This window comes from Cyprinodon variegatus, unplaced genomic scaffold (assembly GCF_000732505.1).
Source record: "Cyprinodon variegatus isolate N-32 unplaced genomic scaffold, C_variegatus-1.0 Scaffold202, whole genome shotgun sequence".
NCBI classification, from domain to species: Eukaryota; Metazoa; Chordata; class Actinopteri; order Cyprinodontiformes; family Cyprinodontidae; genus Cyprinodon; species Cyprinodon variegatus.
In genome coordinates this window covers 994,335-1,011,429 of record NW_015150655.1, presented here as the reverse complement: position 1 = coordinate 1,011,429, position 17,095 = coordinate 994,335, and the positions used below count along the sequence as shown (strand labels likewise).

The following is a 17,095-nucleotide window of genomic DNA, read 5'->3' as shown; positions in this document are numbered from 1 at the left end:
CAATGTTTTTTTGTGTTTTGTTTTCTCAGGATGTTACAGATAGAGATTAGTTTTAGGATTGTTAGCTAGAAATAACAAAAGCAGTGAGGGAGACAGATCGTTTCTTTGACCACAGCACCCTCCCTGGAAAAAGTGCGTAGAAAGCTTTTAAATAATTTTTTTTTTTTTTTTATTGCAGAGGAATAAATTCCAAAATCTACAAGAGCCCGTTAAGGATTCATTTTCAGGTGTTTGCCTTGTGGTATTCGTCAAAAAGGGAGAAAAAAAATCACACAATATATATATATATATATATATCTGTAAATTTAGATGATATTAATATTAACTCTAATTTTTATAGTAGTATATCACTAATTATTTGTAACATCAAGCAGCCCTGTTTGCATCAGTTCCAGGTTATTTATTAATTTAACATTTTTAATGTTTGCTGGTAAAAGTAAGCTAGAGGCTATTTTATTGTAGAAATGTATTTGCTTTTAATGATCAACACATATTTGTTATTTTGAAATGGCAAACTTTCGTTTGTATTACATTTTAAAGGTAAATATATTTGATATTTAAAGAGCAGGTAAAGAAAACTAACAAAAGTTTCAAGACACTCCAATTTAAAGTATACTTCAATTATTTCTCATAATTCAATACTTTACTCAATGACGCTCTTTTTTCCAATTCAAAACTATGCTTCTGCAATAAAAGATTAATGTATTTTTGGGCTCTTTACAAATAAAAGGGTGGGTGGGGGGTGCTCTATCAACTCTTCTTTTCTGTCAACATCTTTATTTCACTGGATTTTCATGCATAATTTGATAGGTGTCTCCCGCTAAGCGCAGTACTTTACTGCCTGTTTAGGTCTAATAGATGAGTTGTAACACAAGCTACTTACATGCAACTGGGTGTTTTTCCTTTACTTTGACTGGTTGGAGTTAGTTTCAATAGAAGCAGGCGCTTTTCATCTGTCAGATGCTTGTCAAGACGATTGTGAACCGGCTCCATGTAGATTTGAACAGTGTTACAGTTCTGTGTATAGTGCAACATGTCAGACAATAAATAATGGATATCTCCATATCCCGTGTGTTTTCCAAATTTTTCATGTATTGCAGAGTCTTTGCAAAACGTGAAATACAATTGTTATTTTTCCTCTCAAAGACATTTTCAGGGTTTTCTCCCCAGGATAGAAAGACAGGCAAATGTCTGACAAAAACAAGATGGCGACTGAAGTTTTCATCTCATATTTTATGCTGTTGGTGATAGAAACTTGGACAAGATTTGGAGTTTAATCTTGATTTTCTTTAACTCTGACAATATTTTGACATTCTTGATTTACATGAAACTGCCCCCACTATGATTTACATACATGTTCCTTAACAAACTGCAGATAAAGCTTAAGATCATCCTGCAAAATGGCAGCCCACCTAATTTGAAATTTCCACTTATCTTTAAATCTGCTCTATCGTTTGGAAGTGAAGTAATTCAGAAGTAATTTTGGAAAGTTCCAAGTCTGGTTAAAAATGTATTTTTAGTAAGAAAATGCTTGATTTTTCCAAAAATCATGCATCTGCTTTCTGTTATCTTAAATATTAATTTGGAATTCCTTAAATGAAAATATGCAATTTGCATTTATTTTTGCTAAAGTTACTTTATTCATTTCAATTACCAATTCCACAGAAGGTCAGTTTTAACACTTCCACATCCTCTAGAACCTCTCAGAATCTACAGTTTTTTTTATTTTCTCTTAACTTGATGGCAGGCAAAGCACTTAAAAAATAGTGATGATAATCACATGAAATACTAAGACAGTTCTAATGATTTTTATTTTTTTAACATTTGAACAGATGGTGAATATATGTACACGTCTAACTAGTATTGTATTGAGTTAATGACACTGGGGGTTGGGCACGTATGATTAGCCTGGAGTTGATCCCCAGGGAGCAGATGGTGAATGGTGGCTTACCTACATACCCTGAATCCAAGGAGTTAACCAGAGTCTGTAGCCACATTGTAGCTTTAAAGCGGTCTGAGAAGCACAGCTCATGAAAGCTCATTGTAAGGAGTAAGGTAAGCAATGCTCTTCAGTTTATTCAGGTAGAACATGCAGTTTACTAAATAGATGATGCACCTGTAAAGGTATATCTATATCGGTTTTAGACAAGACCTCTACTAATCAACACAAACATTTAAACATATTTATTATCTGTGGTCTATCATTGTGTAAATGTTGTCATTAACCAACCGTTGCAGACAACCATCCCAGTTAGGTAAGGCATGATGTTGTTGGGCAGCGCTGTTGTTTTGCTGGTGCTCTATGTGCAGCGCCTTCATGGCTCTGCCCTTCCTGCCGTGTCGTCCTATGAGTTCACCGCCTTCAGGATGCAGCAGTACAACTTTGCACAGCAGAAACATGGTAAGAGCAAGCTGAGCATACAAAGCAAACAAAAGGAACCTAAAGTATCAATACATTCTAGCTTACATGAAACTAGGATAAACTTCTTTTCCTGCTGAGAAAGAGCATCCCCACAGGATGATGCTGCCATCACCAAGATTTTCTGAGATGTTTTGTTGAGGATTTGGTTCCGTTTCAGCTTTCAGTCAGATCATGTATTTTTGACTTGTTTTTAAATGACATATGTGTGCATATTTATTATTTCAAAGAGGTTTTATCGTAGGGGAAAACAACATAGTTATTTTTTTATTTTCAATTGAATTACTGCATTCAACACATGGCAGCCTGAGTCACATGTTTTTACAAACAAAGCCAAAATGAAATACTTTCTTTAAAAATTCTGAGCAATTATATTTTTTTCTCCTTGTTTGTCTGAAAGAGGGTTTTTACACTATTCAGATTTAGAGAATTTATTATTTTTGATCCAGTGCGATCTGTCCCACTCAGGTTGGATTGCTGATATTAAAAAACATCTGTAGTTATCATCATATTTATACTAGTTTTATATTAACATCCAGCGGCAAATTAACAAAGTAGCCATCTTGCAGGTGTGTTTTGGGTCGTAATAATGATTTAATTTCAAATTTTTAGAATTGTGTTGCTTAAGGCGGCTGTGAGTTGCACTGCTAGCTTGACTCTGAGATATTTTTTTTTACAAGAACTTTAGTTTCTCCTTTAGTGGATCAGTGTTTCTTTTTTCTGATATTTTTTCTGCTTGCCTTGAATGCTGTAGAACTGGAAGGATTTCTAATGATAATTTTCCCTTTTTGGATATTTGTTATTACGCGTAACCACAGCGATTATGGCAAGTTTATTTCTTTTTTACACCAGGGAGCAGCTATATAACATCTCTAAAGCTGAAATTATACAACTACTTTTACATATACCTGCTGAGTTGAAAAGGAGTTGCCAGGAATGCAGAGTACGAGATAGGAGACAAAAGAGGAACAAGAAATGTATTTCTAATCTCTTCCATCAATCATCATGCGCAATAACAGATCTTTAGGAAACAAGTTAGAAGAACTCCCAGTCCTAGCGTGAACCCAACCAGAAAATCGGTAGTGCAGCATTATTTGTTTAACTATAACATGGCTACAGGATCATATCTTAAACTCCAGTATCTCTCTGCCAGGATTTCTGACCAAACGACAGACAGAGCAGATTTAAAGAACAGAGGAAATTTAAAATTAGGTGGGTTGGCAGTGTTTTTAAACAACAAATGGTGTCATCCAGGATAGGTTATTGTAAATATCTATTATTGCAGTCAAAAATATTAAACTGTTGGCAGTTGGTTTTCGGTTTTCGGCTCTTTGGGCAATAGTTCTGTTGTTGCTAAGCTACAAATATCCATGCAAATATCCAAAATGTATCCATCCATCCATCCATTTTCCATCACGCTTATCCCAAGCGGGGTCGCGAGGGGTGCTGGTGCCTATCTCCAGCTATCTATAGGCGAGAGGCGGGGTACACCCTGGACAGGTCTCCAGTCCATTACAGGGCAACACAGAGACAAACAGGACAAACAACAATTTAAGCCCACACTCATACCTATGGAGAATTTAGAGAAGCCAATTAACCTAACAGTCATGTTTTCGGACTGTGGGAGGAAGCCGGAGTACCCTGAGAGAACCCACGTATGCTCAGGGAGAACATGCAAACTCCATGCCGAAGGATCCCGGACCAGGAATCGAACCTGGAACCTTCTTGCTGCAATGAGCAGTCCCAAGCTACAAACACAAAAGCCAATTGCATTTGGGGCAATAACTGGTGATTTCAATCATGACTCATTCTCTGCTACACTGACATTGTTCCAACTGTTGTACAACTGACAACAGAAAACTTTAGACCTGTTTTATGACCATTTTAATGACTCTTACATCTCTAAAGTAAGACCTCCTCTTGGGAAATCAGATCAAAATCTTAATTTTCTCTGCTCAGATTATAATCCACTTTATAAGAGACAACCTGCATTAAAAAGAACTGTAAGAAGATGGTAAAAGGAAGCTGAGGAAGTTCTGCAAGATTGTCTTGAGGCTACAGACTGGGATGCACTGTGTCATCCACATGGAAAGGACATCAATGCAATGATTGTGTGACTGACTGCATAAACTTCTGGGTAGATAACATCATCCCTACCAGAACAGTGAAATGCTTCTCAAATAAAACACCATGGATCACAAGTGATCTGAAGAAACTACTTAACAAGAAAAAACTAGCCTTTAAGAATTATTACAGGGTAGTAATGAGGAGTATACAGAAGAAACTTACGGTCAAGAGGAGAGAGAGCAAGGAGGCATACAGGAAAAGGCTGGAAAAGAAGCGCAGAACAATTTTAGAGATGTGTGGTCAGGGATGAAGAAGATCACAGGCTTCAAGCAGCAGTCTGGACAGAACCAATGAGCTGAATACATTCTTCAACAGATTCTATTCAGGAAGAACAACAGCATCTTCATCTCCTGCCCACAGTCACATGGATACCCTACCCTCCTCTGCCATTGACTCTCCTGCTTATATGAGTTTGTTGTCAGCCAAATAAGATTTTAACCTGTCTATCTTGAGCGAAGAGGCAACAGTAGAGACTGAATCGTAATAAGTCACAAGGTCCTGGTGGTTTCAGCCCCAGAGACCCAAAGATCCATGCAGAGCAGCTCTGTGGGATTCTAAAGCACCTCTTCAACCTTAGTCTGACCCTGTAGACAGTTACAATGATGTGGGAGACCTCCCGCCTTTTTCCAGTGCCAAAAAAAGACTAAGCCAAAAGTCTTCAGTGACTATAGACCTGTTGCCCTGACATTCAACCTTATTCAACCGATACAGGAGATCCTTTCTGCCTATAGGTATCAACACCAACAACAACTCAATGAAAAACCAAAAAACCAAAACAAAAATCCTATAAATTACAACAACATTTAATCTCCCTTTGGTATTGATAAAGTATTTTTGGAATTTGAATTGAATCATGCTCTGCTCCAGTATGTACAGTAACAGTGCATCCTCTATTCATCCGCCTTCAATGAGCTGTAGCTCCCCAGAGCCGGCAGCACTTGTTAGGCCCCAAACCTTGTATTCCACCACTGGTTGCCACCACACACACCAAATAAGTTGAGTTTAGTCCGGTGATTCCAGTAATCCATGTCCTTAGTCGGTGTCTATGAGTCTTCCTAAGATAAAAATACATGCCATCTTTAGATTAGATTTTCTTTTAAGATGATAGCCATGAAAAGCAAGTTGATCTGGTATTTAGCATATGGTCCAAGCACCAACAGCCAGCCAGCCAGCCAGTCCGGGGTGTATAAGGTGAAGAGAACAGTGACCAGCACTGTGCCCAGGAGGGCTACAGTGCTTTCTATCAGCCTGACATACTATGGTCTGCCTGCGAGTTAGTTTAAGATCCATGCCATCAGGCACGGGAAAAACTCCCATGATATTCAGTTTCTCTCTGAGCAGGGAGGGCTGGATGTTGTTGAATCCACTTGAGAAGACCAGGAAGAGAATCCTTGCTGTGGCACCACCCTTATTCAGGTGTGAGTGGACTCAGTGTAGTAGGTAGAGGATTGAGTACTCCACTCCTACACCTGGCTGATATGCAAATTGCAGGCGGTCCAGGGTGTGTTGTACTTGAGGTCTGAGAAGATTGAGGAAGTTCCCCTCCATTGTCATTGACATACATGCAAAGTTTTATATTTTATAATTAAATATTAATATGATAAACACAAAATATTTATCATATTTAGCTGCAAGGTAATAAGACAGACTGGACCTTATTAGATTGTTATGATTTTACAGTAGCTTTATCAAACTAGGCTAGATGGAGCTGCAACAAAAATGCCAAAAAAAAAAAAAAAAAAGACAACAAAAAAGCTTTTAAGGGAATGTATTTGGTAATTTGACTTTCTTTATCCTGTTGTGTGAGGCTGCCGTGAAGCCATAGTTGTGGCGGAGGCCCGCTCTGCTGATGAACCATCACTGACCCGTCGTTGTGTCATCATGAAGGTTCAAGACTTTACTGTGGAGAAATACTTTGAGGCACTAAGACAGAATGCTGCTGCCATCCTGATATTATTGCCAAGAAATATCTCCAGCATTCCACATGAGACAGTAAAGGTGAATTTTTTTATTTTTATTTTACCCAAAAACAAAATGTTAGAAAATTCTCTAACATATTGATTCAAATTCTTTCTTTTATTTTTCTCTTAGTCCTTTATGGTGAGTGAGAACGAGGCCTTGCAGAAGGAGACGCTAACTCCAGTCTATGTTGTTCCTGAGGATGAACAGTTACTTTACATGTATGAGGAGGTGAAGCAGGCTGCAGCCTCACGGACCTCATCCATATTTGTCAGAGGTAACACAGACAACATACTGTACATGTACTGATGCATGCCACAGTAATTTAATGAAATTGATGTAAAACTTTAAAAAAACAGAAATGAGGCAACCATAACAAAACTAAATGAAAAAAATCCTTTTACTGTTGGCAGTCCTCCGAAGTATGGTCACAGCTACGGCTTTTCAGATCTTTGTGAGCAACAACAATGCCATTAAGGCCATCTCTGACAACACAGTAGTCACACTGGAGGTAAGAAACAGGTTGTTACAGCACAAAAACGACATACTACATTCCCAACAGAGTCTCTCTAAAGTTCTGCACCATGCTCATCTGCACTTTAGGGCATGCTGCCTGGAAAAGGAGAGGACGCTCCCACTATTGTCATCACCGCCCACTATGACTCATATGGTCTTGCTCCGGTGGGTTAGCTATTAAACCACTCCATTTACAAATCTAAAGGCTTAACCTGTGAAATGGTTACAACCTTGGTTCAGCCTGCTAAAACCTTTAGTGTTTCGGTTCAACCTGCCACTAATGCATGGACGTGTTTGTATAAAACAGTGGTTGTCATACGGAGCAGACTCTAATGGAAGTGGAGTCACCATTCTGCTGGAACTAGCTCGTCTCTTTCAGAAACTCTACAGTAGTTCCAGCACCAGACCACAGTGAGTTCCTATGTATCCAGGAGTTACAATCGAGCAGCTGAAAGTGCAAAACTGTCAACTTGGAATATTAAAAACAAGTGTTTTAATAGGGCCTTTACTGATTTGTTCAATTAATTCACAGCCTTCAATACAATACATCAATACAAAGCAAACTTTATAGTGTCTTCCTCAGTTTTTCTGTAATACATTAAAATAGAATATGCATAATTGTTAAGTAGGGTAAAAGATTCAATATTGTGATGCATATTTAGGTATTCTCATTTACTGAGATGGCCTTATTTAAGATGCACTGTCACCAATTGAGGATATCTAAGCACAGCTAGATTTATTATTTAGCAGTGCTTAATGAAACCTTGTTGTGCACAACTAAGGAGAATTCTTTTCATGCTTTAGATATAATCTAATGTTTTCCTTGACCGGAGGAGGAAAATACAACTTCCTTGGCACAAAGAGATGGATTGAGGAGAATCTTGATCATGCAGGTAAGATTCCAACTCTTTGACTCTTTGATCATACAGATTGAGAGATAGAAAAGCATTGGTATGAGCAAAATAAAAAGAATCTCTACTTTAAGGTTTTTGATAAAGCAAACACCTCTGCCTTAGAGTCGAGCCTGCTCCATGACAATGTGGCTTTTGTCATGTGTTTGGACACGCTTGGCAAAGGTGATGAACTGTACTTGCACACGTCTCGCCCTCCGAAGCCTGATTCTCCTCTGAACTCTTTTGTTCAGCAGCTGGAGGAGGTACGACTATGATGAGGGAGACACATAAATGTGTCTCGATGGTAGTAATGGTTTTGAGTGGTTTTATCTTGTGTTTACCCCTTAGGTGGTGTCGTCAAGATTTCCCTGGGTGAAGGTGGGACTGGTTCACAAGAAGATCAATCTCGTGGAATCAACAGTGCCCTGGGAGCACGAACGCTACAGCCTACGGAGGATCCTGGGCTTCACTCTGTCCCATGTTGAAGACCCTAAATCTGGGCTTCGTGGCTCTATACTGGACACATTGTATGCTCAGATTTAATTATTTAGACAGTAGTTTGATTTTGTGAAAACAAGAAAACAACAAATATTTTATTTGTGTCAGCCTATGTCATTTTTTATCCACATAAAAATTATAAATTATCATACAAACCTTTGAAAAATACTTGTAAAAATTAAAATTCTGTCATCTGCAAACCATCTTTAAGGTCCCAAGTGGATTTTAGAAAACTTAAGCGAAACGGCATCATCATAGCAGAAGCGCTGGCCCGGTATATGTACAATCTTTCAGATAAGGTGACTAAAAGCCAGTAAAAGACATTACACATGGATTATGTAAAGTCAAATATAATATCCATATTTTAATCTGTTTTAAAACCATTTTAATTTGTGATTACTTTGCTTTAAGGGTTCACCAAAGGATGTTCAACTTTTTAAGGGTCAGTTGGTGAGTTCCTTGGTTTATTTATTTTTTTTGCTCGATATGCTGCCCTCTGGTGTTCATGCATTGACCTTACAGAGTGTTTGCATTTTCTAAGCACACTGTAAGGCCAATGCAATGGCCATTAAAATGCAAAAGGAAAACATACTTTTAAGATGCATCTTTATAAAGAGTCTAATGGTAAATACATGTCTCCTGACTGAATCTCTGAGATGCATTTTCACCTTTTAGGATTATACTTTAATCTTTATATTAGCTTTTATGAATTCACATCTGTGTCATCAATGCAGGACTTTCAGGACAGTCGCATGTCAAGTTTGATGTCCTTTTTGACCTCAGTGCCTCGGGCAGCCCAGCTGCTGCACAAGGAGCCCGCTCAGATCCTGCTGGTCAACTCACTGGAGCACGAGTTCAAGCACTACCTGCACAACGTACACAGACACACCTTTCGACAGGACAAGAGGTGGAACATGCAGCAGTCTTTCTGATTCACACACTGGCTCAGTAGCAACACAACAATATCACAATTAATGTTATTCCTTGATGCAGGGACCCTGATGTCACATTTTTTGATCAAATGAACCAACCAATTGTGATGTACAGGTAAACATCTGTGTAACCATTAGTTTTTTGAATGTGTGGAAATTTTAGGTTAGGAAACTGATGCTTTCTTTTTTCAGGGTGAAACCAGCTGCGTTTGACCTCTTCCTAGGAGGATGCATCACTGCATATTTGGCGATTGTTTACTATTCAATACAGGTTAGTTATGTACATTCACAATGTTTTTTCTCCAGCCTTTAGCTTTAGTGACAAAAATATACAAATGAAATTAAAATGAATGTGGTTTAGTTAAGCACTGTGTTCTATTAATATACTATTTATACAGTGTTTGGCAAAATTACAGGACACAACAAATATACTGTAATAAAAGCTTTTTGCAGATCAAAACTGCACTTCATGCGAAACACTGTGTTGAGGAGAAAACTGATGCTAGAAGTGACAGCCTCCATGAGGCAACATCATGCTTGGGACATTCTGGTCTTCAGCAGGGACAGGGAAGTAGGTCATAGTTGATGGGATGTTTGGAGCTAAATGCTGGCCAATCCTGGAAGGAAATCTTTTTGAGTCTCAAAAAGATTTGAGCCCGGGCTGGAGGTTCACTTTATATAAAGCCAAATATAAAGCCAGATCCACAATGTAATGGTTTAAATTAATAATAATTTAAAAAAAGGATTGCGTCTCCATTTCTTTAACATATCTTTATAACAGGGTTTTGATCATGATCTCCCTAAACACAAAATATTTCTAAAATTGTGCATTTTTACTTTACGTGTCACCCGTAAATAAGATGTTCTTTCAAGTTCATCAACAGGTGTACCTGTACAAGCTCTCCTTGCTTAACATGGTGCTTTCTGCACATTCTGCTTATCCTTTATACATCAATGAAGTGCAGAGGATTTTTTAAAAAATCTTCAATTCTGAATCCTGTTTTTTAAATGCCAGTTGACATGACATTGCTTTACACGAAAACAATCTGTTAAAATTTATATTACTTTTCTGTTTTCCTTAACATATCTACATGTTGAGATTTGGATGACCACCTCTGAGCACAAGAGGAAAATGTTTGTGTTTTATCTCATCCAAGAAAGGTTAAATGCACTGTTACTTACCGTATCTTGTTTAGATTTCCTATATTAGTGTATTCTCCTAATACTCATTTTCATGCTCATTGTATTCTACTGCTGGTTTCTTCTATCACTTTCACCTTAAGTCAAAGTAAAGTTATCATTTTGTTTTTTCTGTAAGTCTTTCTGTGTTTTTGATAACTAGATTCTGCATATAATCATGTTTATCTATATTACTGGACTGCATTTGGTTCCAGATAAACCATCTCTCATAATAGCCATATCTAATGGACTATTTAAAGCCATGATCTGGATTCTGTTGAGTCAGGGAAAAGACCTCAAAACTGATGTTCAAAGACGTTTCACTTCGAATCCGACTGAGCTTGAACCTCAACAGCTGAGAGGAGCCAATAAAAAAAGTTCAGCCCAGAGATTTCCAAAGCCCTGAGAGACATACCACAAAGACTCGCAGCTGTTGCCTGAGAGAAAGGTGCTTCAAAAAACTGAAGGGCTGAATTTAAAAGCATACTTTTGTGATCCAATTTCTAAATCTTTCTCCATGGCTTTACAGTCCTGCTCTGCTTTGCATTGGTCAATAACAAACTTTATGAAATCAGTCAAAAAGTGTGTTTAGTTAAATACTGGGAAGAGATACACCGCTATATTAAATTTTATTTTATAATCACACCTACTATTACTTATTGTTTTACAGATCAGGGTTTCAGGCGGGAATTAATTTTTTAATGTGGAAAATAAATTGCAATTGGGGCTGCAGAGTGCCGCAGTGGTTAGCATTGCTGCCAAGCTGCAAGAAGGTTCTGAGTTTGACTCCCGGCCTGGGGTCTTTCTGCATGGAGTTCGCATGTTCTCCCTGTGCATGTGTGGGTTCTCTCCAGGTGCTCCGGCTTTCCCCCACAGTCCAAAAACATGGCTGTTAATTGGCTTCTCTAAATTCTCCTTAGGTGTGTGTGTGAGTGTTTGTCTCTTTATTTCCCTGCAATAGCCTGGTGACCTGTCCATGGTTTACCCCGCCTCTCCCCCACTGAGAGCTGGAGATGGGCACCAGCACTCCTTGCGACCCCAGTAGGGATAAGCATGATGGAAAATGGATGAACGGATGGATAAATTGTCATTTTTAAACATTAACAAAAGGCGAGATTCATCTCCAACCATACAACCATGGCACATTTTACATCGGCACATAGAAGTATTCACAGTGATAATAATGTTTATAACTGTTTTTATTAAGTCCTCTATTCCTGCTGTAGAAAAGCATCCCCACAGCATGATGCTGCCACCTCCTTATCTTAAATCAAGGAACGAACAGTGAGAGATTTAGCTTGGAATGTGGTTTCTTTCCAGAAATATTTCCATCAGTTATAAAAAGGTGGACTCTGCTTTAATAAATAGGTGACCTCTGGATGGGGTCACTGTTTTTTGTGGGGTTGTCAGAGCAAAGCAGGATGTTTAACAACTATATACTGCAGTTCTCAGATTATCTTTATTGATAACTGTCCATTTTATGTCCTGTTTAAAATATTCAGTACCTTGTGAAAAAAAAGTGTTGTTTTCCTTGTTTTAAAGCCCAGATCTATCTGCCTATTTTCTTTGCAGAACTTTGGGCATCTGTACTCTAAACTTAAAGCTGCAGTGAAAACCAAATATCAGTGAAAGCTTCAAGGATCCGAGGAAGAAGCTCATGACTGGAGCCTGCATCACAGCATGGATGTTCTCACAGTAAAAAAAAAAAGTGCGCCTCTGTGTCAGGTGTCCAGAGATTTTTGTATGTTTCTGAGAAATGACGTTTTAGAAATTCCTAAAAAAGGTAAAAAAAAACAAGAAATAAAAGTTTTTATCCAAACTTTTAAAACTTTAAATGACTGGAATCTGATTTCAAAACAATAAAAGACTTTTCTTCTGTCACATCACAATGATTTCCCCTCGTGCCTTGCTTTCTACATCTAATGCCATGTATGTGACGGAGCGTCATGTAGGTTCTAAACGTTCAACCACTGCATTGGACGCACAGCCAGTTCCTGTCACAGTTAACTCAGTGAGATTGCCACAGACACAATGGCTCCCGCAGTGCTGCACGAATTATTAATGCTTTTGTGACATGCTGACAGTCGTTGATTGTGGTAGAGACCATGCATTCAGCATTTTCTTTGGCTCTGCAGTTTGTTTAGACTTTTTAAACTCAAAGGCAACTGAAGAGCTAAGGGTTGGCTTTCAGTGAGTAAAATGAGGGCTGTATTGTTTATCAGGGCTCCAAGAGCTATGGAAATAGGTCAAGGGCATTGACCCCAGGTATGTGAGTCTCTGCAGGGGGCTTAAAGCTCAGGGAGATTAGTGAGTGCTCAGGTGACTCAGAGAGTTGTTCTGCTTCGGCAGGGGTGCTCTTAACCTGTCCCAAAGAGACAAGATTCTTCACAATAGCAACAGGCTAAACCAAAATTTTGTGTTAAATCTGTACCGAATTAGTGGATGATTTAATAAGGATCACATAAATTTATGTTATGGTATCTCAAATTTAAAGAAAGCATCCTACAGTAGTGAAAACAGTTGAAATGCATACCTCTATAACTTTAATGCATGCTTCAAGGAATAAATATCAGGAAGAGGCAGGAGGAACACAGGTATGGGAAGGGGGTGGAGCTTACAGGATGCTGTGTGACTTCCAGGATAACAGGAGGCAAGGTGTGGATTAACAGTGCGGTAGCCACTGAAGATGGGTCCCCAGGTCTACATCACAATGTATAAGGAGCATTTCAGATCTCCTGGCGGAGCAAAAAAAGCTGAGCTTCGACCCACCTCAGCCCACCGCAGGAACAACCCTCAGCCACGGCCGGTGAGATGCATAATGCTTTGTTTAAGCTGGAAGAGCTCTCTTTACTTATGGTAAAGGATAGATGGATCAGATTTATCAGGGTGGTGTTTCAAATGACATGAAGAGTTTTAATTTTCATGAAGTATTCCATAATTAAGCTCAAACAGTCTCACTAGATTTTGATTTATCAAAAAAGCTATAGAAAACAAAACTAATATGGGGGGCAGATGTTGGAAAAAAAAAGAAAAAAAAGAAAATTGCTCCTCCACCACTGTCCCACATTTTAAAAGCTACAAGTAAAAACATAAGAAATATGCAACAGCTTTTCAAAAAAACGAATATTTGTGTTTTATGGCAAGTCAGCAATAAATATTTGGAATAGCTCAGTCATCCGGCAGAAACTAGTAGTAGAGCTGCTTTCTCTACATAAAGAGGAGTTAGCTGAGGTTGCTTGGACATTTTCTTCAGATGCCCCCTGGATGCCTCCTTTGGGAGGTGTTCCAGGCACGTCCCACCAGGAGGAGGCCCAGGGCAAGATGGAGGGACTACTGTATGTCGCCTGGCTGGCCCGGGAGCGCCTCAGGTTCCCACTAGCAGAGCTGCAGGAGGTGTCTCTGAGGGGGGAAGTCTGGGAGTCTCTGCTGAAACTGCAGCCTCCACAACCCAGTCCCAGATAAATAGGAATACAAAGAGTACAAGTATTTATAATAAATGAAAAAAAACAACAACTCATGTTTCTTTTGTTTGTCATCTATAAAAGGAAAAGAAATGTGCAAATTGTTATTTGTTGAAATGTATATTTTGTTTTATCAAAGCCAAAAATGTTAGTGTTCTACACTCTGGCCGTGTCCTTCACAGAAATATGATCTGGCTCTATAGATGCGTTTCCATTATAAATCTGCTCAAAACAATGACAGTATTCCACTAAGTTAAAAAATGGAAAGTTTCCATTTAATAACCAGTACAATTAAAGGAGTGTATATGTTTGTTAATGCAATGAAAACAACATGGCAGCAGTGAGATATGTTCATAATTCTAATGGGTGGCATCATCCTCCAACTATTCGTGTAGTTGTTTGATGTGGAAGAAAAGTATTTCCACTGCGCGAGTTTTTGAAATTCCAATGTTTCTATTCAGCAAATGTATTTTCATAACCACAATTTGTGCAATTTAATGGTTAACAGACACGCATCTTGTCACTAGCGTGAATGTCCTGCAGGAAGGTGAAACAGTATCAAAGCATTTGCATCCTTTGAGAAGTTGCAAAAGGATTTAGGCAACATGGGCAACTTCTACAAGTTGCTTGTGTTTTGCACTACTGTCAATGTCAACAAGCCCCCAAATCCAAATAAAAGGATCCCCACAGCATTATGCTGCCATTACCAGGATTTAATGTGATGACATTAAATGCGGTTTGGTGTGCAGGGCTTGGTCTATGCAACAAAAAAGATTATTTTATGAGGGCGCAAAATGTTTCAATAGACTCCTTAGACTTGGATTTTCAACAGTGGCTTTCTTCATGACTTCCACAGGGGCCTTGTTTTTGGTATGCACAACTAAGTATAATTTTTCAGTTGATTTTTATTACCTATTCTCTGATACTTTGAGGCTTCTCTTGGACGCTTCTTTGATTATTACTCTCCTAAATTCAATAAAATAAAATGACGTATTGATGTGAGAAAATTAATAATTTCCAACTGTAATCATAATTTTTTTTAGTGTGTACAGAAACAGGTTTTCTTCAGGAGATTTTCCTAATTTTAGGTTGTTTACAATTTTCTTTTCTTACCTCCCCAGGACTTCCTGTTTCCCCGCAGTCTTCGGTCCAGCTACAGGCCAACACGAACACTGCTCCACCCTTTGCCCCCTGTGGACAATGGCCGGCCCCTTTTCCCCCCTGTGAACCATTTCTTATCTCACAATCCTGTCTCAGCATGCCTTGATAACCCTGCAGGCAAAACAAACAGCCCCCAGCATATGCCTCCTATCAATGACAGGGCACAGAAACTACAGCTGATGGAGACTCCTGCTGCCAAAGACGGTCAGCTTTCCACTACTCCAAGGATCCCTTATAAGTAATGATTAATCATGTCCCTGTTTAGCTTACAGGTAACTATAAACACATTCTGACATTGATGAATCTGCTTTGCAGGACAGCGGGTTATCAGAGGAATGTCAGTACCCTCTCAGCACGACAACTAAGGTGAGCAAACAACCTTTAAACTTTCTTGGTGGTCCCAAAAGACTTCAAACTTGAAATACAGTGGTAGCATTGAACAAACAGTGCCTTACAAAAATAATCATACCCTTTGAACTTTTTTGCGATCTGTCACATTGCTTGAAGAATTTCAGTCCATTGTTTTTGGGTTTTATAATTTAGACAATTATAAAGTAGAATATCATGTTAAAGTAAAATCAATATTTTTCTTACACAAAAAAATCTAAATTGAAACATTGTAGCTTTGGCTGTATCTTTATGTTATTGTACCCTTTGACTGTTTGCATGAATAATGCTTTGTATGGCAAGTTTAGGTGAGCCAACAAGTCATGTTTGGTTTGCTGTTGTGTGTCTTTTTCCTCTTTGCAATTAGGTGCAATTTTATGTTGTACAGTCAATAAAATTATAATGCAAAAAAATAGAAGCAAAAACATTGAAGATTCTGGCTGCGTTGTGATTAATTCTAAAGATGAAATGAAATAATTTTCTAAGCAATTTACTGGTGTTATTTAATAAATGACCTCAAAAATAAGAACAATCAAAATTTTGAATCTGTCTCACAACAGGCCACAAGGAGCTCTAACAAACAACCCCTCTGCAGCTGCAGCTACTCACTGCTTTGCTCAGACTCCTTACAGGAAGTGCTGCTCTACCAGAACCAAGGATTTTAGGTGCACATTTGCATTTGCATGTAATGTTGAGTTTTTGATGTCGTTTTAAATTGTTACTAAGGAATGACTTTGTTCCTGTGCTTTTCCAACAGTGACTGCTACAGCTGTTTCCATGTAGTGAGGCCCTACCAAGCTGCTCACTATGTCATACACCCAGAGTTTGTCTCTGAAGCCCTCTATTAGGAACACCCTTGACTGACCCCTTTAAAACCGGGGATTCAGTAGCTGGAAGGACAAAAATGAACGACTGTTCTCTACTTAGTAATCTTCACATACAAAGATGTAAAAAAAAAAAAAATACTGATCTTAAAAGAAGTAAATGTATAATAAAAATCACATTTGCTATTCATTTGAAATGTAAATGTGATGATCTGTCAATGGAATGAGTATTTTTGCCCTTAAAATAAGATCATTAGATATTATGCACTTTAAATGTGATATTAGTATTGTTTTTATTTTTTACTTTCAAACATTAATCCTCTTATTCCATTGGTAAGTTCTCTGCTCAATCGAGAAAAACTGAGCCACATAGATTTTATTTTTTGCATTGAATGTAGGCTCATGAATCAAGCTGTATGTATGCTATTGTGAATATATATTAAAAATCTGAAGAAAATCTGAATGTTTTCCTTCTACACACAAGAAGCCTGGATGGACTGCAAAAACAAAAGGTTTTCTCAAGACCTGTCCAACCTTACAGTTGCAAAGCATACTAATGGCATTAGTTTCTGATGTATTTCTAAAAATTCTAACTCTATGGGTCAAGAATCTTGGCCTGACGTAGTCCTACTCAATTCTAGTCAGAATATGAGTCTGATGCTGCTCCATAGAGCTGTGATTATGGGGCGTGTTTCGAAGGAACCAGGAAAAAAAAATGCCTCTGCACTCAATTGGATAG

At 38.3% G+C, this 17,095-nt stretch overlaps 2 protein-coding genes across 2 annotated transcripts; both read left to right on the top strand.

Moving 5' to 3' along the window:
* The first annotated feature begins 2,023 nt into the window (after positions 1-2,023).
* Positions 2,024-12,250, top strand: LOC107087988 (nicalin-1-like). Its single transcript, XM_015379868.1, has 16 exons — positions 2,024-2,055; positions 2,239-2,401; positions 6,354-6,544; positions 6,638-6,782; positions 6,919-7,016; positions 7,109-7,186; positions 7,329-7,432; positions 7,826-7,914; positions 8,038-8,177; positions 8,263-8,441; positions 8,624-8,711; positions 8,824-8,862; positions 9,147-9,319; positions 9,406-9,459; positions 9,537-9,615; positions 12,096-12,250. Exons 2-16 carry the CDS (start codon positions 2,263-2,265, stop codon positions 12,150-12,152), a joined length of 1,653 nt encoding a protein of 550 aa, XP_015235354.1. The 5' UTR covers positions 2,024-2,055; positions 2,239-2,262; the 3' UTR covers positions 12,153-12,250.
* A 935-nt stretch (positions 12,251-13,185) lies between these two features.
* Positions 13,186-16,475, top strand: LOC107087989. The gene is made up of 5 exons (XM_015379869.1): positions 13,186-13,329; positions 15,106-15,383; positions 15,461-15,511; positions 16,093-16,197; positions 16,290-16,475. Exons 1-5 carry the CDS (start codon positions 13,210-13,212, stop codon positions 16,378-16,380), a joined length of 645 nt encoding a protein of 214 aa, XP_015235355.1. The 5' UTR covers positions 13,186-13,209; the 3' UTR covers positions 16,381-16,475.
* Positions 16,476-17,095: the final 620 nt, after the last annotated feature.

What these genes read in the sequence shown, in the direction of transcription:
- LOC107087988 (XM_015379868.1), top strand. Translation starts at nt 2,263, where the DNA reads ATGATGTTGTTGGGCAGCGCTGTTGTTTTGCTGGTGCTCTATGTGCAG. An exon ending in ACCTTTCGACAGGACAAGAG is followed by an intron (nt 9,320 to 9,405) that starts GTGGAACATGCA and finishes TCCTTGATGCAG; the next exon opens with GGACCCTGATGTCACATTTT. An exon ending in TTGTTTACTATTCAATACAG is followed by an intron (nt 9,616 to 12,095) that starts GTTAGTTATGTA and finishes TTTTCTTTGCAG; the next exon opens with AACTTTGGGCATCTGTACTC.
- LOC107087989 (XM_015379869.1), top strand. Translation starts at nt 13,210, where the DNA reads ATGGGTCCCCAGGTCTACATCACAATGTATAAGGAGCATTTCAGATCT. An exon ending in ACTCCAAGGATCCCTTATAA is followed by an intron (nt 15,384 to 15,460) that starts GTAATGATTAAT and finishes TCTGCTTTGCAG; the next exon opens with GACAGCGGGTTATCAGAGGA. An exon ending in CTCTCAGCACGACAACTAAG is followed by an intron (nt 15,512 to 16,092) that starts GTGAGCAAACAA and finishes GTCTCACAACAG; the next exon opens with GCCACAAGGAGCTCTAACAA.